The 24,654-nt window shown below is 58.8% G+C and overlaps 1 protein-coding gene across 1 annotated transcript; it reads left to right on the top strand.

The window, feature by feature from the left end:
* The first annotated feature begins 9,303 nt into the window (after positions 1–9,303).
* On the top strand, positions 9,304–22,907 carry TMEM41A (transmembrane protein 41A). The gene is made up of 5 exons (XM_075937356.2): positions 9,304–9,459; positions 14,688–14,841; positions 16,054–16,215; positions 17,710–17,848; positions 18,426–22,907. The coding sequence occupies exons 1-5, from the start codon at positions 9,374–9,376 to the stop codon at positions 18,647–18,649; spliced, it is 765 nt and encodes a 254-aa protein (XP_075793471.1). The 5' UTR covers positions 9,304–9,373; the 3' UTR covers positions 18,650–22,907.
* The last annotated feature ends 1,747 nt before the right edge of the window (positions 22,908–24,654 follow it).

Genomic DNA, 24,654 nt, shown 5'->3' with positions numbered 1-24,654 from the left:
TAGAAGCAACTTAGAACGAAGTGAAACATTCCATTTTACATAAAACAAGTTTTCAAGTTTGTGGTTTTGATTGTTAGGATTTTATACCAGTTTGCTGGGAAAAAAAAAAGTTTATTTAAAACAGTGATATCAAGCAAGGAATCTTAAAATCAACAGTGGGAAAAACTCTGCTGCCAAAGGACAACTTTACCACAAACACACGGTGAGCAATATTTTAGAAAAAGGCCAGATACAAATGCTGTAGCTAATAACTTAGTCAAATTTCTGACCACAAGGACCTGTCAAATTCAAATCCTAGCTTGAAACCCTTGAGCCACTTCAAAGACACAGCTGGGGGAATTTTTAAAATAACAAATCTACCTTTTTTTTAAAAACTTGTCTCTCTCTAAAAAAGTGTTAATTTAATTTTCACCAACGCGCTGAATAAAAATTCAGCCAGAGGCCAGCACCCAGCTATGGTGAGGCATGCTCTTAAGGGCTCAAGTGCCTCCTCATGGCCCATCTGGAGATTACCTTGCCACGTGGTCTGACACCTGTTCCTGCAATTGCTCAGCCCCTCATCCTACTCACTCACTCCTTATCCTGCCACATGCTCCCGGAGCTGAAGCACTTTCCTCTTAGCAGCTTAGTTCTCTGGCTAAGTCACATCAAAGCTCCCCCTCTTCCACAGTATTATCCAAGCCTCCTTCCAAATTGCTCCTGGCCATCTTCAGATGGGCTGCCCCTCACAAGCCACTGCTGCAGTGGTTAGTAGGGGAACTCAGGCTCACCCTCTTCGCCAGGTTCTGGTCCAAGGATCCTTGACCCAGCAGCTCAAATCTTTCCTCTCCCCACCCTACACTGCCTATCATAGGCACCTACTCTGCCCCCTCGTAGCAGGATGTGCGACTGCAAGCTCTCTAATTGCAAGCCCTTCTCCTTCCATTGCCAACTTACGGCTTTATACAAGCCCCGCTTGTTTCATCCCCAGCTAAGCCTCGCTGAGTACATGTATGTTGGCCCCAGCAGGCCTATGCCAGCCCATTCAAGCTGGCGGGATTCAGGCTGCGGGATTGATTAGCACTGTTGGGTAGACCTCTGGGCTTGGGCTGGAACCTGGGAGAAAATTGGGAGCCTGCAGCAGCCAGGTGGCACAGGCTGGCCATAGGTTTTTCTTTGCTGAGTAGACATAGCCATTGGATCCTTGCTCCCCTCCTGGTGCAGCCTATGGCTAACTGGCCTCTCCTGCCTATCATAACCCTTCCAGGGCTAGTGGGGCAAACACCCCATCACACCAGTGTGCAGTGTTTCCTCTAATTATTACCACCCCTTATGTGCACCAATGTGGACTGGAAGGGATGTGCATCCTATCACCTTCATTCATGTGGCGGGCGTGGGGCTGAGGGACTGTGAGTGCAGGAGGGCTCAGGGCTGGGGCAGAGGTGCAGGAGTGAGAGCGCTCTGGCTAGGGGTGAGGGCTCTAGAGTGGGGTTGAGAAGCCAGGCCTTTAACTGGGCATGCAAACTCTGGGGGTGGAGCTGGGGATGAGGGGTCTGGAGCGCAGGAGGGGGCTCCAGCTTTGAGGAAGTGCTCTGGGCTGGGGTTGGTGTGCAGGAGGGGATACAGGCTCTGAGCTGAGAGTTGAAGTGCAGGCTCTGGGCTGGGCTGGAAGAGGGGGTACAGGCTCTGGGCTGGCAGTGTGGGCTTTGGGGTGTAGAAGAGTGCTCAAGGTGCGGTAGGGGGTTGGAGCTCAGCTTACCTGGGCTGCTCCTTGGGCTTTCCCCGGCACTGACCCCAGTGCAACCCTACACAGGGCTTAACAGCCGCAGAGCTATGCAGCTTGGGGGAAACTCAGCCAATATGAAATATTTCAGCCAGTAACTGTTATAAGCAATTGATAATAATGGGTTATAATGGAAAATGCTAGACGACCTCGATACAGAAGTCACTAGCCACATATCCTATAACACGGCCACACACACCTACCTACCTTTTATATGACAGTTTTAGTGGCATTTGTGTGGGAGCCCTGTATGACTCATGCCAATAAAACCTTCATTCAGCACCACATCATCATGTACTTTGCCCAAGACACCTACTGTACAGTCACACTATTGTAAAGGTGTTTTAAATACTTCCGGGGAATTATTTTTAGGTATTCTGTCCTGTAAAGCCAGACTTCCTTAGCAGCGTGAATCCAAATGCTAGAGGCTTCCGTAGGAGAGAAAATCATAAGTGATACAGCTGTAGAAACATCTACAATGGCATAAAACATCTTTCCATCTATAGAAATATAATGGGAACAACCAGCATTGCAAGGTTTGTCGGGAGAGATGCAAGTGTGTGTGCCACTGGGAAGCTAAGACTAAAGCCCCCTTTACTAAAGATAAACTTAGAAAAACAACAAACAGTCTGGTAGCACTTTATACTCATACTCATAGACTCATAGACTTTAAGGTCAGAAGGGACCATTATGATCATCTAGTCTGACCCCCTGCACAGTGCAGGCCACAGAATCTCACCCACCCCTCTTAGAATAATCCTCTCACCTATGTCTCAGATATTGAAGCCTTCAAATACTTTGAAGGCCCCAAGATGCAGAGAATCCTCCAGCTGTGATCTGTGCCCCATGCTACAGCGGAAGGCGAAAAACCTCCAGGGTCTCTGCCAATCTACCCTGGAGGAAAATTCCTTCCTGACCCCAAATATGGCGATCAGCTGAACCCTGAGCATGTGGGCAAGACTCACCAGCCAGACACCCAGAAAGTTCTCTATAGTAAATCCTATCATCCCTCCATTGACCTATTTCCCACTGATAATGAATGGTCACTTAGTTACCAAGATCATGTTATCTCATCAAACCATCCCCTTATCATAGAATCATAGAACTGGAAGAGACATCAGAAGGTCATCAAGTCCAGCCCCCTGCACTAGGCAGGACCAATCCCATCTAAATCAACCCGGCCAGGGCTTTGTCAAGCCGGAACTTAAACACCTCTAGGGATGGAGACTCCACTACTTCCCTAGGTAACCCATCCCAGTGCTTCGCCACCCTCCTAGTGAAATAGTTTTTCCTATAGCCCACTGGATGACTGGGAAAATCTCCAGTCATCTGAAGAAGTGGGCTGTGTCCACGAAAGCTCATGATCCCATCTACATGTTTTGTTAGTCTATAAAGTGCTACCAGACCATTTGTTGTTTTTTAAGTTTATCCTGTACAGACTAACTCGGCTACCCCCTGAAGTTTCCTAAAGATGTTCGGTCTTAAACCTGCAGTAAGTACAGGGAAACTCCACATCTCTCAGTGGCAGAAAGGAAACCTCTGGCTTGCAGCTTGTGTGTGTATATGTGTGTGTGTTGGGGGGGAGTAGCACAGTGTGTGTGTGTGTGTGTGTGTGTTGGGGGGGAGTAGCACAGTGTGTGTGTGTGTGTGTGTGTGTGTGTGTGTTGGGGGGGAGTAGCACAGTGTGTGTGTGTTGGGGGGGAGTAGCACAGTGTGTGTGTGTGTGTTGGGGGAGTAGCACGGGGTGTGTGTGTGTGTTGGGGGGGAGTAGCACGGTGTGTGTGTGTGTGTGTTGGGGGGGAGTAGCATGGTGTGTGTGTGTGTGTGTGTGTGTGTGTGTTGGGGGGGGAGTAGCACGGGGTGGGTGGGTATGTGTGTGTTGGGGGGGGGAGGCGGCAGCCCGCTCCAACAGGCGCCCAGGGCCACTGCACAAGGAGATCCCCAGACCCTTTCCTTTCCCCCTCTACGTGCCCAGCCTGCGGGGTCCCGCGCTCGGCGCGGCAGCAGCCCCCGCCTTGCTCTGAGCAGGCCCCGAGTGCAGGCGCCAGCCCCAGGACTCGGCTCTGCCAAGCTGCGGCGGCTCGTTGCACTCTCGGGCGGCCGCGGCCCAGCGCGAGGCCTGGCGCGGGCAGAGGCGGCAGCGCGGAGAGAGGGGCTTGCTGCATGGCCGGCGGGGCAGGGTGGCGCGGGGAGAGGGGCTCGCTGAGTGGCCGGCAGGGCAGGGAGAGGATCCACCCCAGCCCTCATCATGAATTACACCACCATCGTGACGCTGAACGCCCGGGGCTGTAGGACGGGTCTCCGCAGGAGCCAGGTGCTCTCCTTCCTTCGGGAGGGGGGGTACTCAGTGGTCTTCCGCAGGAGACCCACACGACTCCAGCCATCGAGGCTGGCTGGCGGCTGGAGTGGGAGGACGGGGTGCATTTTAGCCACCTCGGCACTCGCTCGGCCGGGGTGGCCACCCTGTTCTCCCCTGCCCTACGGCCCGAGGTGCTGGGGACTGCTGAGGTTGTCCCAGGCCGCCTGCTGCATGTCCGGGCCCACGTGGAGGGACAGACGTTGAACCTGGTCAACGTCTACGCCCCGAACATGGGCCTGGACCAGGTCACCTTTTACTGGCAGGCGGCCACCTTCCTCGGCACTTTGGATCCTTGCGAGTGCCTGGTCCTGGGCGGGGACTTCAACACCACCCTCGATGACCAGGACCGTGTAGGACTCGCGAACTGCCAGGCCGCGGCAGACGTCCTCAGGGAGATCGTGGACCATCACTCCCTGGTGGATGTCTGGCGAGACCACCACCCGGACGACAGCACCACCTTTACTTACGTCCGGGTGGGGAACAAGCGGTCGAGCCACTCCCGGTTGCATCACATTTACCTTTCCCGATTCCATCTGGCGCGAGCCCACTCCTCCAGCGTTCGGCCGGCCCCGTTCACAGACCACCATCTGGTGGCTGTGAAAGCCTCTCTGACTTCGGAGAGGCTGGGGCCGGCCTATTGGCATTTTAACAATAGCTTGCTGGAAGATGTGGGCTTCGTGGCGTCCTTCCGGGAGTTCTGGCAGGCCTGGCAGGGGCAGCGGCCCGCCTTTCCCTCAGCGCGGTGATGGTGGGACGTGGGGAAGGTGCGCGCCCGGCTCTTCTGCCGCGACTACTCCCGGGGCGCCAGCCGGCGGAGGGATGCAGCGATAGAGCAATTGGAACGGGAGGTTTTGAAGCTTGAGAGGCGCCTGCCTTCCGCCCCTGAGGATCCACTCCTCCACGAGGTGTACCGGGAGGAGCTCCGGGCCCTGGAAGATCACAGGGCCCGGGGTGCTTTTGTTCAATCTCACATCCAGCTCCTTCGGGAGATGGACCGTGGCTCCCGCTTCTTCTATGCCGTGGAGAAAAGGAGGGGGGCAAAAAAGCCCGTCACCTGCCTTCTGGCAGAGGACGGCACCCCCCTCACAGATCCCGCGGAGATGCGTGGAAGGGCCAGGGCCTTCTACGCCAGTTTGTTCTCCCTGGATCCGACCGAAACCGACGCCTGCAAGGCGCTCTGGACCGAGCTCCCGACGGTCAGCACGGGCGACCAAGACCGGCTGGAGCTGACTCTCACTCTGGCCGAGTTCTCGGAAGCCCTCCGTCTCATGCCCAACAATAAAACCCCGGGCATGGACGGGCTGACCGTGGAGTTCTACTGCGTGTTCTGGGACGTCCTCGGCCCAGACCTCGTCACCGTCTGGGCCGAGTCCTTGGAGAGAGGGGTCCTCCCTCTGTCGTGCAGGCGAGCGGTGCTCGCCTTACTGCCGAAGAAGGGGGACCTCCGCGACCTACGGAACTGGCGTCCCGTCTCACTCCTCAGCACGGACTACAAGGTCGTAGCAAAAGCCATCTCGCTGCGACTGCGGTCCGTGCTGGCGGACGTGATCCATCCCGACCAGACCTACACCGTCCCGGGCCGCAGTATTTTTGACAACTTGTATTTGGTCCGGGATCTCTTAGAGCTCGGGTGTAAGGATGGCTTGTCGTTCGCCCTCTTGTCCCTTGACCAGGAGAAGGCGTTCGACAGGATGGACCACGGGTATCTCCTGGGCACCCTGCAGGCCTTCGGCTTCGGGCCCCGTTTTGTGGGTTTTCTCCGGGTGCTGTATGCCCTCGCGGAGTGTCCGGTCAGGCTCAACTGGACCCTGACCGAGCCGGTCAGCTTCGGGCGGGAAATACATCAGGGGTGTCCGCTGTCAGGCCAGCTGTATGCTCTGGCGATCGAGCCCTTCCACTGTCTCCTCCGTAGGAGGTTGACAGGGTTGGTGCTCCGAGAGCCAGAGCTGCGGCTGGTCCTGTTGGCATACGCCAATGACGTGCTTCTCGTGGTCCAGGACCCGGGCGACCTGGCGCGGGTGGAGGCCTGCCAAGCCATCTACTCGGCAGCCTCCTCCGCCCGGGTCAACTGGGTCAAGAGCTCTGGCCTGGTGGTCGGGGACGGGTGGCAGGCCGGCTCCCTCCCACCCACGCTCCAGGTTCTCAGGTGGAGAGCGGGTCCGCTGCTCTATCTGGGCGTCTATTTATCCGCCACGCATCCTTCTCCGCCGGAAAACTGGCAAGGTTTGGAGGCCAGGGTGGGTGAGCGGCTGCGGAGATGGGCAGGACTGCTCCAGTGTCTCTCCCTTCGCGGGAGGGCACTGGTGTTAAATCAGCTGGTCCTGTCCATGCTCTGGCACCGGCTCAACACCCTGCGCCCGGCCACAGAGGTCCTGACCAAGCTCCAGAGGGCAGCTTTAGAGTTCCTTTGGCCAGGACTGCACTCTCTCTCCCCCTGGAGGAGGGGGGCCAGGGCCTGGTCTGCATGCGCAGCCAGGTCCGGACCTTCCACCTCCAGGCCCTGCAGAGACTACTCTTTAGTGCAGGTAGATATATTCATGCAACTGCTTCCACTCGTAGCGGGGGCGGGGCCTGCACGCGCCGGCTGACATGGGGGCGGGGCCTCAGGCCGTCCGGCATGAGGCACCTAGGCGCACGCCTTCCTCCGCCGACCCCGAGGGCTCCGATACAACCGGCAGCTCTTCTTTATCCACCTGAGGGGCCTTCCGCGAGACCTCTCAGAGCTGCCGGAATTCTACCAGGATCTCCTCCAGACCTGGAAGCTGTTTTCGGCGACCAGGTCCGTTGTGGCCTCCGAGGGAGCAGACCTCCTCGTCAACCTACTCCTGGCCCTAGCAAAGGTTGCCATCTATAACACCAGGAGTAAGATGTTGGACGAGGGGGTTCTCTGCGACTATTGGACCTATTTCCGCTCCTCCCTCGTGTCACGAATCCGGGCAGAGTTCCTCTGGCGGCATCCACTGGCTCCATCGACAGCTTGGAGGAGCAGTGGGCGCAGTCCGGGGTTCTCTGCTCGGTGTCCCCATCCGGCTCCCTAGTTATGAACCTTTAGCCCGCAATCCTTGCCTCTTTTGTCATTTGTTGTCCCCAGTAATTAATTGGACACGGGACCAGTCGTCCCTCCCACAAGGCTGGGGGAGGGGCTTTTAGAAAGCACTCTCCTGTGCTTCAAATAGACCAGCGCGAGGCCTGGCGCGGGCAGAGACGGCGGGGCGGGGAGAGGAGCTCGGTGCGTGGCCGGCGGGGCGGGGAGAGGGGCTCGGTGCATGGCCGGCGGGGCGGGGAGAAGGGCTCGGTGCGTGGCCGGCGGGGCGGGGCGGGGAGAGGGGCTCGGTGCGTGGCCGGCGGGGCGGGGGGGCTCGGTGCGTGGCCGGCGGGGCGGGGAGAGGGGCTCGGTGCGTGGCCGGCGGGGCGGGGCAGGGAGAGGGGCTCTGTGCGTGGCCGGCGGGGCGGGGCAGGGAGGGGGGCTCGGTGCATGGCCGGCGGGGCGGGGAGAGGGGCTCGGTGCGTGGCCGGCGGGGCGGGGGGCTCGGGGCGTGGCCGGCGGGGCGGGGGGCTCGGGGCGTGGCCGACGGGGCGGGGCGGGGGTTCAGGGCGTGGCCGGCGGGGCGGGGCGGGGGTTCAGGGCGTGGCCGGCGGGGCGGGGGGCTGGGGCGTGGCCGGCGGGGCGGGGCGGGGGGCTCGGGGCGTGGACGGTGGGGCGGGGCGGGGCGGGGGGCTCGGGGTGTGGCCGGGCGGGCGGGGGGGGGGGGGGCTCGGGCGTGGCCGGCGGGGCGGGGGGCTCGGTGCGTGGCCGGCGGGGCGGGGCGGGGGGCTCGGCGCGTGGCCGGCGGGGCGGGGAGGGGAGGGGGGCTCGGTGCGTGGCCGGCGGGGGCGGGGAGGGGGGCTCGGTGCGTGGCCGGCGGGGGGCGGGGAGGGGGGCTCGGTGCGTGGCCGGCGGGGGGCGGGGAGGGGAGGGGGGCTCGGTGCGTGGCCGGCGGGGGCGGGGAGGGGGGCTCGGTGCGTGGCCGGCGGGGCGGGGAGGGGAGAGGGGCTCGGGGCGTGGCCGGCGGGGCGGGGGGCTCGGGGCGTGGCCGGCGGGGCGGGGCGGGGGGCTCGGGGCGTGGACGGCGGGGCGGGGAGGGGCGGGGGGCTCGGGGCGTGGACGGCGGGGCGGGGCGGGGGGCTCGGCACGTGGCCGGCGGGGCGGGGAGGGGAGGGGGGCTCGGTGCGTGGCCGGCGAGGGCGGGGAGGGGAGGGGGGCTCGGTGCGTGGCCGGCGGGGCGGGGAGGGGAGGGGGGCTCGGTGCGTGGCCGGCGGGGCGGGGAGGGGGGCTCGGTGCGTGGCCGGCGGGGGCGGGGAGGGGAGGGGGGCTCGGTGCGTGGCCGGCGGGGGCGGGGAGGGGAGGGGGGCTCGGTGCGTGGCCGGCGGGGCGGGGAGGGGCTCGGTGCGTGGCCGGCGGGGGCGGGGAGGGGGGCTCGGTGCGTGGCCGGCGGGGGCGGGGAGGGGCTCGGGGCGGCCGGCGGGGGCGGGGAGGGGCTCGGTGCGTGGCCGGCGGGGGCGGGGGCGGGGAGGGGCTCGGGGCGTGGCCGGCGGGGCGGGGCGGGGGGCTCGGGGCGTGGCCGGCGGGGCGGGGCGGGGGGCTCGGGGCGTGGACGGGCGGGGCGGGGCGGGGCGGGGGGCTCGGCACGTGGCCGGCGGGGAGGGGAGGGGAGGGGGGCTCGGTGCGTGGCCGGCGGGGGCGGGGAGGGGAGGGGAGGGGGGCTCGGTGCGTGGCCGGCGGGGGCGGGGAGGGGGAGGGGAGGGGGGCTCGGTGCGTGGCCGGCGGGGCGGGGGGGGCTCGGTGCGTGGCCGGCGGGGGCGGGGAGGGGGGCTCGGTGCGTGGCCGGCGGGGCGGGGCGGGGCAGCCCTCAGCGAAGCCTTAGCCACGAAGCGCGCGCCGGGCTCGGGCAGCGCTTTCCGCAGAGACCTGGGGCCCCGGCTCGCTAGGTCCCGCCTCGTGCGGCGGTTGGGGCGGCAGTTGGCGGCCCCGCGCCAGCCCCACGTGCCTTTCGCGCGCTGCCCCGGCACGCGCCTGCGTCCAGTCCGAGCAAGAGCGCCACGCGCTTCCACTCGGAGCGGGGGCGGGGCCCGCACGCGCCGCCTGACATGGGGGCGGGGCCTCAGGCCGTCCGGGAGCCAATCGCGCTCGGGCGGGGCGGGAGGAACGGCCAGCCCGCGTCACGTGACCGCCCGTTCGCGGCGCCGGCCCCCCGCGCTCCCGGCTCCGCGCCATGCGGCCGCTCGGCGGCTTCCTGCTGCTGCTGGGCGCCGCCTCCTGCGGCCTCTACCTGCTGTCGGCGCGGCTCGGGGACGCCAGGTGGGTGGGGCGGGGCTGCGGGCACCGGGCGGGCAGCGCCTGCGAGAGGCGGCGGGGCCCGGCCCGAGCTAAGTTTAGCCCCGGCGAGCCAGCGAAATCGGATCGGGGCGGGGGGCGGGGGCTGGAGCTGTGGCGGTGCAGAGATGCCCCCGCAGCAGGGAGCGCCCCGCCCGCGAGCAGGCTGCCCCGGGCCGCTGGGGGTACGTCTGGGCTAGGTCCAGACTGGCCTGAATTTCCGCAAATGCCTTTAACGGGAAAGTTTTTCCGTTAAAAGCATTTGCAGAACAGAGCGCCTAGCTGGGCACGGACGCTTTTGCACCAAAGCACTTTTTGCAGAAAAGCGTCCGTGCCGATCTAGAGGTGGTTTTGCGCAAGAAAGCCCCGATCGCCATTTTCACTAGCGGGGCTTTTTTGCGGAAAACAGTTTTTAGCTGTCTACACTGGCCCTCTTGCGCAAAAACATTTCCAGGAAAGGGCTTTTGCCCGAACGGGAATGTCAAAGCATTTGTGCAAGCAGCACTGATTTCGGACAGTAGAACGTCAGTGCTTTTACGCAAAATCAAATGGCCAGTGTAGACAGCTGGCAAGTTTTTGCCCAAAAGCAGCTGCTTTTGCGGAAAAACTTGCCAGTCTAGACGCAGCCCTGCAGTAGGAATTTTTCCATCAATATGAGACCATCCCATCTCCAATGGTAGTACTCCTTGATTAGGAATTTTTCCATCAGTATTTTACCACCCCATCTCCCAGGGTAGTATGCCTGTCCCTCAGTGTAAGACCACCCCATCTCTGCTAATAGTGTTCTCCCATTCCCAGACGTTTGCAGTGGCAGCAGCAGTGGCATAACTATGCCACTCAAGGGTTGGGGGGGGGGGGGTGGCGGCGTAACACTTGTTGAAAACTTAGCTCTGTCAACCTTTGAAGTGTAGAGTGTGCCTAGTCCTTAGAGCAGCACTGTAGAAAGATAACACCTTGCTCCTGAAATAGCAGCCCTCAGTGTCGCCTTCCCAAGAGACCCAGCAAAAGGAGCTGGGTGTAATGGCCCCTGAAAGGCAGCCTATTGGGGCCTGATGAGGCCTAAGAAGAGTGTATTCCGAAGCAGAGAACCGTCGAAGAGAACATCCCACTCAAGGCACCTCTGTTGCACAAAAGGGTCTTCTGCTTCTCAGCACTGAGACACTAGGGTCCTGGGAAGTGACCACTCGAGGCAGGTTCAAGGCCATGGAACTGTTAATCAAACTTCCTTTTTTCACAGCAAGCACATCCAAGCCTAAACCTGTGCCAGCCATTTCTAGTTGGGTTCCTTTCGATTTTAACCTCGCCTAACAGTTGTTGTTCAAAGGTTTGGACAGCTTTGAGCCTGTCGCTGCCCCAACACCAGGTATTACCACCCAGAAAACAAGCCAAAGCCAAGCAATAGTTACCCTGTCCGCAGGGACCAGCTCTCATTGCATCATGTACCTGTGGATTGTAACATACCATTTGCGGTGTGTTACCTCAGTTTGCTCTCAAGGCCCCTGTGCTCTGGGGGAGAACCTCAGCTGGTGCACATTGTCATAGCTCCAACAGGGCAATAGAGTCAGGACAATTCATACCCACTGAGGATCTGACCCGGTTGCAGGCCTGCCTCTGCCTTGCTGTCAGGGCAAGACCAGCTGGCTTATTAGCTTAATGTTATTTTAACAATAAGGCAAATTTTGATCACTCTAATATTTTTATCTCTCTTTTCCCTAGCCTGGGTCTGCTTGTCTTTATATTACCCACCTTTCGGGGCTGCGATTGTGCCCTCTTTTCTGTTTGGAAAGCATTTAGCTTTGGCTGTTACTGAAACCAAAAAATGTGGTGTGAAGAGATCTCTGACTGTCCAAGTGCAGAACTCTACTGTGCAGCACGGAAAGTAAAGCCCTTTAATGATGGGGTAGAACTAGAGATGAGTAGTGGCGTGTCTGCATCTGTAGCTGCAAAAAAGAGCCGTGGATATCCACATCTGCAGTTACCCACGAGTATCTGCAGATTAGCAGGGTACCAAGTGCAAAATTTGTATCAGCATCTGGATTCACAAAAATGAGCCGCAGATTTCCACATCCACGTCTGCAGATAGCTGTGGATTTTCAGGACTCTGGAGATGACTCCCCTCTGGAATCGGAGTGCCAACAGATGGCCCCAGGCACATGGTGAAATCTTTCAGGCTGCTGTCTGGTTCTATAGAAAGGATGTGCTGATATTTAAATGAGCTGTGTAGGCCCAGTTCTTTTTAGCTCTTTGGGGAGAAGAGAAGTAAACGAGTGCTTAGAGCAAAGACGAAAAAGTGGGACAGTTAAATGGGCTCCTTGATTTTTCTCTGAGTAAATTAACGCACAGTTAGCTCGGAGGTGGGATTCAGGCCATGTCGTCTAAGAACGGGTCTCCCTCTGTTAAACTCCTTTTATCTTTCTCTGTAACAGAGTTTCTCCAGGTTTGAACAGACCTGGTAACCGAGTAGGTTTTGTATGTCTTGTTCCTGTATGAGCTTGGTTGATAGCAGTGATTGTAGATGTACTGTCTCTTTACCTGCCTTGCATTCTATGGGTGTTTCCTTGTAGATAATAGTGGATGTGTCGCCCTATTGGCTTTCACCCAGTCAGGTCAGATGCCAGTCCAGAGAGTAGATTGTGCAACATGGTGATCCCAACAACCCTTGGACTGGAATGGGTGTGGCTGTCGTACCTTCCAGCCTGAGACAATTCAGTGTGAACTCTCCAGAAGCTCATAGAGTAACAACTGTTTCCTAACAATCATAGAATCATAGAATAATAGGACTGGAAGGGACCTCGAGAGGTCATCAAGTCCAGCCCCCCGCCCTCAAGGCAGGATCAAGCTCCGTCTACACCATCCCTGACAGATGTCTATCTAACCTGTTCTTAAATATCTCCAGAGAGGGAGATTCCACCACCTCCCTTGGCAATTTATTCCAATATTTGACCACCCTGACAGTTAGGAATTTTTTCCTAATGTCCAATCTAAACCTCCCCTGCTGCACTTTAAGCCCATTACTCCTTGTCCTGTCCTCAGAAACTAAGAGGAACAAATTTTCGCCTTCCTCCTTGTGACACCCTTTTAGATATTTGAAAACCGCTATCATGTCCCCCCTTAATCTTCTTTTTTCCAAACTAAACAAGCCCAGTTCATGAAGCCTGGCTTCATAGGTCATGTTCTCTACACCTTTAATCATTCTTGTCGCTCTTCTCTGTACCCTTTCCAATTTCTCCACATCTTTCTTGAAATGTGGCGCCCAGAACTGGACACAGTACTCCAGCTGAGGCCTAACTAGTGCAGAGTAGAGCGGCAGAATGACTTCACGAGTTTTGCTTACAACACACCTGTTGATACAACCTAGAATCATATTTGCTTTTTTTGCAACAGCATCACACTGTTGACTCATATTCAACTTGTGGTCCACTATGACCCCTAGATCCCTTTCTGCCATGCTCCTTCCTAGACAGTCGCTTCCCATCTTGTATGTATGGAACTGATTGTTCCTTCCTAAGTGGAGCACTTTGCATTTCTCTTTATTAAACCTCATCCTGTTTACCTCTGACCATTTCTCTAACTTGCTAAGGTCATTTTGAATTATGTCCCTATCCTCCAAAGAAGTTGCAACCCCACCCAGTTTGGTATCATCTGCAAACTTAATAAGAGTACTCTCTATCCCAATATCTACATCATTGATGAAGATATTGAACAGTACGGGTCCCAAAACAGACCCTTGAGGAACTCCACTTGTTATCCCTTTCCAGCAGGATTTAGAACCGTTAACAACAACTCTCTGACTACGGTTATCCAGCCAATTATGCACCCACCTTATCGTGGCCCTATCTAAGTTATATTTGCCTAGTTTATCAACAATGGGGGAGGGACTTGTAATTGCCACTGAGCAAAGACTTTTGCCACCGAGCATCGTTTGCACTCACAAAGATGTTCCTTTGCTCATCGGCATAAACCATCTGATAGGGACTTGGGGGACACCGTGGGGGAAGCAAAGATGAGATTTCAAGTCACTTTCTGAAGCAGTTTGTCCAGTTCATTGTGAGGTTCCTGCTACCTGAGCTTTCTCCACCCATTGCCGGAGGATCGATGTGAACCATGACGACACGCGAGGTGGAAACTGAGGAAGACATACACAGCACCTACCCAACAATGGAAGATAAAAGATCAGCGTACAGTCCTGGTCACACCAGCCTGCTGGTTGAATAATATTCTTCCTCAAGAATGACCAGGTCCAATTGATCTCTGGGGATGAGCCATCAAAGCGCCTAGCAAATTTCACTCTAAATTTTCCATCCAGATGCTGAATAATTTGTATATGCACCAAGGCGCATGCGAATGTGCACCACCAATAGAAACAGAAACCTAGCTGGGCACGCTGCTAATCAGCTGGGCGGCATTCGTATCTCTCCTGATCGGCCGCACAAGCACCCAGCTTACAGGGAACGTTGGTGCCCCAGCCTTAAATCACAGCATGCAGCGATCAGTCCCTGCGAGGGGAAATCTCTCCAGTTGTCACACCTCCAGCCTCAGCACAAACACCACGTCCAGCGTGTAGCCGGCAGTCTGAGCTGGGCCGCAGTGACCGGGGATAGTCAGCACTGCGGTGGCCAAGTAATCCCAGTGCCGGGGGCTCCGGCCCCGCCCCCGCGAGGAATGTCAGTTGCTCGCAAGCCACACAGTGTTTGTGCACTGGCGCCAGGCCCGTCTAGCGCTGCCCCGCACGCTGCGTTTTCAGTCCTGCTCCAGGCTGGATGCAAAAACGGACAGTTCGTTGTTGGTTTGCTGAAGAGCAGGTGGGGAAAACGCTCTCCGGTTCTGGCAGTTTCAGCTTGTTCTATGCAGGCTGCCGGGGTCGGCTGAGCAGCACCGAAGGTCAGGCCTGGGAACACTTGTCCAGCCAAGTGGGGGCTCTGTGTAGATAAAGCAGGAACCTGCTCTGCCGTGTAGCACTGCTATTCATGTTAAGACAAGTCCTAGGTTGGTCCAGAGCCTGCTGGGAGGTTTCCTAGGAAGCCGGGTATTCAAAGGAGAATGTCCCTGAGTCACTAGACAGTGTGCCACAGACTTCTCCGACTTGATGTCACCTAATCTGCCTCGGTTTCCCCATCTGTAAAACGAGGTGCAGCTATTTGGCCTGGGCGGTGACACTGGGCTAGATGGACCTTGTGTTCTTATTTTAGCTGGGTGATTCTCTTCCTTCCCAGGTCCCTCAAGTTCCCGTCGGACCTGGAGGAGCTGCGAGAGCTTGCTGAGTTTCTACAGGATTATAAGCAAGAGCACCAGAACTACGTGCTGCTGCTGTTCTGTGCTGCCTACCTCTACAAGCAGTCCTTCGCCATCCCCGGCTCCAGCTTCCTGGTACGCAGCCCATCGCGCCTGCGCGCTTCCTTGTCCCTCACTGCTCTTGCCGGGGGTCTTCCAGTCCCTGGTCTCTCACGCTGATTGGGAACCCCCATCCTGGCCCGTCCTCTCGCCTCCCGGTTGCCCGGGCTCTGCTCTGTAGGCTTTGTGCCATCCCTGGAGCGTGCCGGGGCTTGAGACATGCCTAGGCCGCCCCTCACCTGGGGACTAGATGGACCAGCCGGCGGCAGATACCAAACTCTGCAGGGGGTGAACCATCCAGGGTTAGTGAGGAGGCTGCTCGTCCCTGCTGTTTTCTATCCCCCCGTGTGTAGCGCCAGGGTCAGAGCCTCGCACAGGGAGCTTGTGCGCTGTTCCTCTAGCTCGACGGCGACCCCCCTCCCCAGACGCCACACGGCCAGGCTTTCCAGACACACGCTCTGGGGTGACTCGTTTTTAGCTGTATTGTAGAGGTAGACAATGAATATTGAGGGGTGAGGTCAGAGTCAGTGTCTGCAGGCTCCCGCCCAACCATTGCCCTTGGTCGGTTGCCAGACTGCTGGGCTGGGCGCTCTCGGGCTGGTTCTTCCTGGCTCCTGCCCCCGGAGAGCTGTATATCGGTTGTATATGCTCCCTCGCTGGTACGTTTCCGCAGCAGCCCAGGTGGCTGTGGGCCTGGGCCGGTCGTCGGCTGATGCTAAGGTGTTGGCTGCACAGTGCAGGCGCTGGGGTAACCCGAGCGTGGTGCCTTGCAAGCCTAGCCTGAGGGAACAAGCGGGTGAATCTCTTCCCTGAGGCAGCAAAGCTCCCGGACTCGAGGACGGGACTGCGGTGCTCAGTCCGGACGCAGCTCTCCTGCCCTGAGCCAGGCAATGTGGCCGCTTGCATTATGGCGGCGCCTCACGGACACAGAGCTCAGTGCTGCCCTGCCCCACGTGTGCCCAGGGCTCATGTGAAGGTATCAGGGCTCCCTCCTGCCTTGGCGTGGTCGACATGCCCCCAGCTCCCAGCCTTGTCTGGATGGGCGCGCCTGCCGCTGGAGCGTTCATACCGAAAGCGCACACCTGGCCTTGGCGCCGCACCCCAGGGGAGAAAAGGGGACGGCTGGGTCCCTATCCTGGCCGCTGTGTGGCCCAGGAAGGTTGGGCTGGCTGTGATGGCGTACCCCTGGCTCGATGCTTTGCTCCAGTCTTAGTTGTAAGGTCTCAGCCCCTGCCTCTGTTCTGCCAGAACATCCTCGCTGGAGCTCTGTTTGGACCATGGACGGGGCTGCTGCTGTGCTCTGCTTTGACGTCGGTGGGTGCCACCTGCTGTTACCTGCTCTCCGCGTCCTTTGGGAAACAGTTCGTGGTCTGCTGGTTTCCTGAGAGAGTGGCCATGCTGCAAAAGAAGGTAAAGAGATCCCTGCTAGCCCCTCTGCTCAGGCCCGGGGACGGCTGACCAGAGCTGAGCCGCAAGCGACCCCGTGGCTGCTCCTTAGTCCAGGCCCTGGATTTGTGGGTCCTTAGTCCTCTGTGTCCTTCTGGCTTTGGTACCCGTCCGCTGGACCCAAACCGTAAGCAGCAGGGTCTGTGCGGGCATGGCCGGGCCTTCTAGCGTCAGCCCAGCTTACTCTGAAAAGGAATTGGAAGAGCGGCTGGGGGGGTCCATGTTGGTCAGTCACTCTGTGCTGCTTTCCCAACGTCCTAGCAACCTCCCTCCAGGCAGGGCGACTCGCCGGAGCTTGGTAAGTCACTTGGATGCCCAGGCAGAAACGGGCTCGTTCGGCCGTAAGCCTGCTGGACCCGTACAGCCGGCAGGAACCGAATGCCGTGGAAACGGAGCGAGGGAGGGAAGCTCGGCGCTCCCGGGAGTCGGCCCGCAAGCAACGGCTGAATTCTGCAAGTGGGAACTTGGAGTAGACTCAGTTTCCGTATTCCCATTTAAAGATCAATGCCTGACTCCGCCCAGGGACCTCCTGCCCTGGTGCCCGGCCTGCCTGCTGTCCCCCGAGAGGGCCGCCTGTGAGCGGAGCGGGGATGTTTCCTGGGCTGGAAGCTGCTTTACCCCACCCCCGCCTTGGGTCTGCTTAAACGGGGCAAGGCCCGGGGCTGGCTGATATTCGCTTCACGGGAGCGTCGGCCTGGTTGTAACTGCAGGATAACGTGGTGAATGCAGCTTGGAGGCTGAGGGAGGCAGTGGCGCATAGTGGCAGGTGCCTGGTGCAGGAGGGAGGGGCTTGCTTTGGCCTCTTCCTTTTTAACCAACCCCCCCCCCCTCCCCCAGTGCGGGCACTAAGTGCAAAGCCTCCTGTAGGCTCTCTGAGCTGTTAGCGTGGATCGATACCCAAGCACGGCCCGGGGAGCGCTCCAGCCAGGCCTTTTCCTAAGGCCCAAGCGTGCAGGTGCTGCTGCCAGGCAGCGTTGCCTAGTGGGAGTTGTCTCGGGGAAGGAGGGTTAAGTGTTGGCCGGCGCTTGCCCTGCGGGTGTGGATCGCATCTGGCTGATCACACCCTGATTCTGTCCCCCGTGCTGCTGCCCAAGCACAGCAAAAGGTGCGCTCGGGCCGTAAGGAGCTGCTAAGGCCGCGCGGTCATCCTGCCCCTCTGCGCTGTGACTCTGCTGCTGCGTTAGACCCGAGCGGCTGGGAACCGAATGGCCCTGTGGGAAAGCAGGGGAAGGTGCAGACAGTGCTGCTGCCGCTGCCAGGGGTGGTTCAGCTCCCGTCTCTTTGCCAGCGACCCCCGCTCCACTAGCCAGTCACACCCCGGGAACTGGCCCAGCCACGGGGTGTCTGGCTCGGGGGAGCGGAGCCACGGCGGGTTCGGTTGGATTCCGGGCGGGAGCTTATTGAAATGGCCGGCAGGCGTCCGGGGCAGCGCTGACCTGCTTTTCTGTCCCATGGCAGGTGGAGCAGAACAGGAGCAGCTTGTTTTTCTTCTTGTTGTTTCTGAGACTTTTCCCCATGACCCCCAACTGGTTTCTGAACCTGGCGTCTCCGATCCTGAACATCCCAGTTTCTCAGTTCTTCTTCTCCGTCCTTCTTGGTAAGACGGGGTGACCTCTTCTCGGGGCACCGTGGCTGGTCCTGGGGAGAACTCAGCGCATTGCTAGCAGTGTGTCTGGGTTTGCTGTTGGGGGACGATGGTTCCTAAGGAGCGTGTAGGAGACGGCCTTGCTGCTTGGCTGTCCAACCCGAGCGTTTTATCCCCGGCGGCACAAACCCGTGTCTTAGCCCTGCAGGAGCTCGCTCCTGGCCCAGCCCCATGTGTGCCGGCCTCTCTACCGGCACTGCCCTGTTGGTCGCTGCACAGCCGTGGCTGCGTCAGGCGCTGGGAGTGGAGCCAGGACCCCAGCTGTGTCAGATCAGATGGGGCGCAGCCTGCCCAGAAAGCCTTCCCCAGGGCGGATAGCCTGTCTCCTGCTTCAGGGGGTCAGTCTCCCTCCGTGCTAGCGAAGCAAGTGAGCCCCCGGAGCACTGAGCTGTGCTCTCGCTGGTGGCAGGGGAGAGGTGACCCAGTGTGACCCTGTGCCCTGCGGGTGCCTGGCCAGAGCCGTCGGGAGCGCACACGTGGCAGTAGGAACGGCTGTCCAGTAACTGGCCTCTCCCGCTGACTCTTCCAGGTCTGATCCCCTATAACTTCATCTGTGTGCAGACGGGCGCCATCCTCTCGCAGATCACCTCCCTGGATGCCCTGTGGTCGTGGGGCACCTTGCTGCAGCTGCTGGCCATGGCCGTGGCGGCCTTGCTCCCGGGGACCCTGATTAAGAAATTCAGCCGGACACACTTGAAACTGGACGCAAAGGCCCAGGGCGTTGGCCTGCGCAACGGCAGCAAGAGCACGTGACGGGCGGGGGCGCAGCTGCTCACAGCGTCCGACTGGGCCTTGTGGGGCCAGCAGCTGGTTTAATTGCTGCCTCCCGGGCCAGGCCAGAGCACAGCGACTGTTGAGTACAGGTGGAGGCGGGCTGGTCTCCTTTCCAGTGGTGCTTGTGCAGACGGGACTGGCCGGGGCGCTGCCAGTGAGCCTGGGAAAAGTGTCGGTGCCAGGCGGAAGCGCCTGCCCACCGGGCACTAGGAGTCACCACGGGCCCCGGGGCAGGCGGGTTGGTGCTGGAGCAGAGCGCGGGGGAGCTGGGCTCGTGCTGGTGGGCGGCGCTTGAGCCTCGTGCCGGGCTGCGTATCCCTGCTCCCGGCGCCGGGCGCTGTGAAGCGGGGCTGTCAATGCTGCAGGCGTCACTGCCAGTGACGGCGCCTGGGGGCTTAGCAGGGAGGCTCCATACCCAGGCTGGAGCCCAGGCCAGACTTGTCTTTGCTGGCCCGTCCCTTCCTTCTGGCTCAGGGCGCTTCTAGGCAACACTGCTGCCCAGCCCGGCCGCTTTCCTGCCACTGCTCCTTGCTCCTCTGGCGCCTTTCCCTCCTTAGCACGTCCCGGGCTGTGCTCTTCCGTGTCCCTGAGGCTGGGAATGGCGGCCCCTCCTATCCCGGGCAGCCCACTGCCTCTCGGCCCTCGCAGCCTTGCTCCATAAATCCCCCGTGTTCAGCAGCAGGTCCCAAACCTGCCGCTTCCATAATGCGACTGCACCCGGGAAGAGCCTGCCTGAGAGCGGCAGAGCCCGCCTCCGGGTTCACTGGCGCGTGGTTCCTAATTGCACGAATCCTCCGCTAAACCTGGTCACGTCTCAGCCCTGGGGCTTTTACCTGCCTGTTTCTGAACAGAGGAATCCGGGCAGCAGCATTCCCAGGGAACCTCTCTCTGTCTCGTCCCAAGCCACGCGTCTGGGGCAGCAGCAGATCTGTGTCCGTGTTTAGCCTTTCGGGGCCTGCCTTGTCCTGACAGGGCTTCAAACCAAGGCCTGGACTTCCCTGCAGGGAAATCTCCAGAGCATAAACTCGCCTCTTGTGGCCTTTGCTCAGTACCCTGACTGCCCTTGACGCCTCCTGGGATAGCGCCTGGTACAGGGGACATGCTACACCCTACCGGGCAGTCTCTATCCCGCTCTAAAACCTTGTCCAGAGCCACCAAGCTGGCTGGCGTTCCCTCCGGCCTGCGGGATTCCGAGTTCACGGCCATCAGGCTGGCCTCTTGAAGTCGGCGGGAGCCGCTCGTGTAGCGCCAGTGCCTACAGTGTAAACAGGGAGGTTAAGACAGTCAGTTAAACGCTAGCGGGTAACCATTTTCACTTAGGGCCTGCCAGGGCCGTGGGGTCCCACTGCCCAGCCCACCAGCCCCTCTGTGGCTGGGGCTGCTTTAGGCGGCTGCCAGCAGAGTTCACCGGCAGGGGCTGGTTAACCAGTAAGCCTCGTGCTTCCTGGTTAGCCGCTTAACACCCCTAATAAAGAGCATGCCCCAGAAGGAGCATTTGGGCCAAAACATCTCAGGCCAGACCCACCGAGGCAGGTAGGCAACTCACAGCTGCTTTAGGTGCCAGAGTCCAGCACTCTGATCCTCTAACCCTCCCCCCGCTTACCCTGGCTAACTCACACCAGCGCCCAGCTGGAGCCTCAGACCAAGTTCCCTCACTTGCCTCCTAGGAACAGCCAGACGGGGTGAGACCAGCTGCCCACTTCCCCCAGCGGCCTGTCGTTGGACAGTGGCCATGCCAGGTGCCCCAGAGGGAGCGGACAGAGCAGTTATTGAGCGATTCATCCCAGCATCGGATCCCAGTACTGCAGTCCAAGGCTAGCCACACCCAGAGCCTGGAATTGCATCCCTGGCCAGCTGGGCCTATAGCCATTGACGGGCCGGCCCTCCACAAGCTTGCCTAAGGCTTTTGGGACCCAGTTACACTTTTGGCCTTAACATCCCTTGGCAAGGAGTTCCACAGATGGATTGTGAAGTGCTTCCTTTTGTTTTAAACCTGCTGCCTGTTAATTTCATCAGGTGCCCCCAGGTTCTCATTACATGAAGGGGCAAATACCACACTTTCTTCACTGCATTTGTGATTTTATCAACCTTTGCCCTAGTCCCCACCTTATCCCCCACTTTTCTAAGCTGAACAGTCCAAGCCTTTTCAGTCTCTCCTTTCATGGAAACCGTTCCTACTCCCTGTCATTGCTGTTGCCCTTTTCTGTACCTTTTCCAGTTCTGATTCCTCTTTCGAGAGGGCACAGCCAGACCTGCCGGCAGGATTCAAGGTGTCCGTGCCACACAGATTTATCAGGTGACAGGATATTGACGCTCTGATTTTCTATCCCTTTACAAATGTCCTGTTTATTTTTCATACTCCTGCTGTGGCCCGTTGAGCAGATGTTTTCAGAGAATTATCCTGCTTGGCTCCAGGATCGTTCTGGAGCAAGAACAGGCCAGTTAGATGGCATCATTTTGTGGCGGTAGGTGGGATTGTATTTTCCAACGTTTATTACTTTGCATTTATCAACACTGGATTTCATCTGCCGTTTTCACAGCTGTCCTTAGAATTTATGGGGCCCTATGCAACCCCCTGCAAGTAATTTTTTCCCACCCCCAGCCAGGTGCCTCACACACTTTTCCCATCCGCTCCCCATGGCACTTACCTGGGGAGTCCAGCAAGGAGAGGGTTAAATGCCTGGCTGCTCTCAGATGTCCTGGGGGTGTCTTACGCAGCCTAGTATTCTGCCTATGCATGGGGCGGCCCTGGCCATTTTGATGCCCAGTCACACAGTTTGAGAGCTCTCGGTGACTCTTCGGAGTCTTCTTTGGACTTAACCATCTTGAATAATTTCATATCTAGACCCTTTCCCACCTCACTGCCTTCCTCTTTTTCCAGATCACTTGTGAACCCTGAACAGCCCTGGTCTCCCAGGCTTCTGGGGGACAGCGATTTACCTCTCTCCTCTGTGTGAAGGGACTATTTCTTCTTACTGTTTGTTTCCTACCTTATCCAGTTACTGATCCACGAGAGACCTTCCCACGACAGCTCACTTGGCTTAAAAGCCTTTGGAGAGGGACCTTGTCCAAGGCCTAGAAATCCCAGTACACCATGGCTACTGGAACAGCTCTGTCCACCTGCATGGAGATCCCTTCAGAGCTGCATGGAGATCCCCTGTTAGTTTTCTGGCTTTTGCTAGTTGCTCTTCAAATTCTTTTTGGCCGGCCTTAGCCCTGTTTCTACTTGACTTTCCAGAGTCCTTTTTATTTTCCTCAGTAGGAGACTTCCAGTTTTTAAGATACACCTTTTGTCTCTGACCATCTCTCTTAGGCTGTTCAGCTGTCGCAATACCTGTTTGGTCACTGTTGGTTTTTAAGCCTCTATTATGGTTTTTTAAAGTATCCAGACAGTTCACAGGCATTTGATGAATTAGTTTAACGTGGGTCTGGTCTCCACGCTACAGTTAGGGTGAGGCAAGGCAGTTGGAAGTGTCTGTGTCAATTTCACTCCTGCTGACCAAACTGCTCCACTACGCTGATTGAACACCACCTGCCCGAGTGGCGCAGTCACTGGTGACAGCGTGCCAGTGTTGACAGTGTTACTTACATCAGCTGTTGCCGGCCTCCAGGTGATGTTCTACCAGGCTCTACACTGACCACTGCGGTGTGCGTGCAGCTGTCCAAGGCCTGGTGGAAAGGAAGCTGCCCCTCCCCTTCAGTTTCTTTATATTGCTTAGTTGTACTTGGAGCTGTTGCTGTGGGACCTTCAGGGTCTCCCCCTCCTCTCACCTAAGCCAGATACGGGGCAGTGGCTGTGGCAGGAGTTCCCACAAACCTGTGCTGTGTTGGAGAATGCGGCTAGGCCCTGGAGGGTAGCCCTTGCAGACAGCAGGAGGGGACAGGCCTAGGGAAAGGAGAGATGCACTAGCACCTAGTGGGGCTTCTCAGGTAGCAAAGATGCTGCTGACTTAGGAACCTGCGGATCTGAGACACCCACAGCAAATCCATTGTCAGAACCTCCCCAGTTGCTGGACCACGAGCAAGAGCGGCACGGCCCCGCCCATTCCCCCGGATGGGGGCATTGAAAGGCTCCCAGAGCTGCCGGTGCGCTGACTTGTGAGAGCCACGGCTGGCGAACGGACCCGTGACCCACAAGTGACTGTCCTTTCCCCTTTGTTTCCTGAATTCCTTACGTGCAAAATGTTGGATTTGCCTGGTTCCCAGCACAGAATAAAACCCCCACTTTGGAACAGAATCCGTTTGTACTGGTTCACCACAGACGCTGACTGACTGTGGCCCGTTTCCTGCCCCAGGCCAGCATGCAGACACCCCCACAGGCGCTGGGACCGTGTTCTGTTTCCTACACCCAGCAATCACAGGAGTCACGCTGGGCTGGAAAAGAGCCAAGTCCAGGCTGAGCGCCCTGCAGCAACATGCACCACCCTGGCTCCCTATTAAAATGCCCTTTTGCCGTCTCCCTGAGCCATCAAGCTGCACTTTGAGCCCCTACAGCCCTTTTCTCGGGCTGGCCCTATTGCCCAGCGGCACAGTGGTGCACGGCAGGCAGGGACTCGTGGCACTGCACACGTGCCTGGCAGCTGCCCTTAATGCTGGGTTTCTGGCTTCAAAGCAACTGAGGCGGCGCAGTCTGGCGTGGCTGGGTTCTTAGCCAACCGTGCAGGTCGTGCTGTGATGTCCCTGCCCAGGAGGGCTGGGGTGAGTCCAGCCAGAAGTTCTGCAGCTGATGCTCATCATCCCAAACCTGCATTGCAAGGCGACGCCACCACTCACTGGTGGTTTCTTGAGCCCCAAAACTGGGGCTCCTCCAGCTGCTCTGGGAACACCGACACAACCTGGAATTTTCTTTCTGCGCCCCCCGGACTCCTAGCCTCCAAGGAAGGCTGTTCCCCACAGAGGCTAATGTAACCTAGGCCGGCAATGTGGTCACGTAGGCATGGCCTAGAGCAGTGGTCTCCCACCTTTCTAAGTGCAATGTAAGATCTACCTCAAACCCGAATACCCTTGCCTCTTCATGCTCCTTCTCCAAGGCCTTGCCCCTGCACTCTGTCCTCTCTTCCTCCCACCCTTTCACCAGGCAGGGGCAGAGGGTAGGGGCACAGGCTCTGGTCTTGGGCTAAGGATTTGGAGTGCACGGAGGCTCTGAGCTGAGTCTGGGGCAGAGAATTGGTGTGGGGGGGGTAGGGTCTCTAAAGGAGTTTAGTTCCATGGGGCTCAAGGCGAGGACAGGGCCTTTGGGTGCAGGTGGGGTTCATGACTGGGGCAGGGGCTCAGAGCTGTCTCCAGCTGGACACTGCTTACCTTGGGTGGGGGTGCAGTGGGGCTAAGGCAGGCTCCCCCCTGCCCTGGCCCCATCCTGCTCTCAAAAGCTGCCAGCAAACTCCCCCATCCCAAGCCCTGTTGTGCTGCACCTCCCCCACCCTTCCCCCTCCCCCGTTCTGTGGAGATAGAATACAGGGTAGAAGAGGGGACACCCTGACATCAGCACCCCTCCTCTCCCTTCCCTGCTCTGTGCTGCAAGCAGGAGGCTCCCAGGGGAACGGGGAGCTCCAAGGCAAAGGGCAGGAGATGCGCAGCAGTGTGGGGGGGAGGGGCAGCTGAAGTGCTGTGCTTTGTAGCCCGTGGCCAAACCAGTGACGATCCCGTCAGAGGCTCCAAGATCGACCAGTAGATCCCGATCGACTGGTGGGTGACCACTGGCCTAGAGTCTTCATTGTTGTGCAGCTCCCCTTTGTGAGGTTCCATGCCACCGCGGGGGCCTAATTTGGTATCCCCGTCCCCCAAGAAGGTGGTGAGTAGTTACATCATGGCGCTGCCAGCCAGCAGCTCAGCTGTACGTACTCACCTCTTGGCCCAGAGCCCATGTTCCTCTTGAGTATCGCTTGGGCGACTCCTCTCCCCGGCGGGTGCCAGGACTCGCAGCTCTGCAAAGCAGTCGCGCAGGAGGCAGGCTCAGAGGCCTGCCCAAAGTCTAGCCACTGGTG

This window comes from Pelodiscus sinensis, chromosome 10 (genome assembly GCF_052426305.1).
Source record: "Pelodiscus sinensis isolate ZL-2025 chromosome 10, ASM5242630v1, whole genome shotgun sequence".
Taxonomy (NCBI): Eukaryota; Metazoa; Chordata; order Testudines; family Trionychidae; genus Pelodiscus; species Pelodiscus sinensis.
Note: the sequence above shows the minus strand (reverse complement) of the source record. Positions and strands in the feature narration are given on the sequence as shown.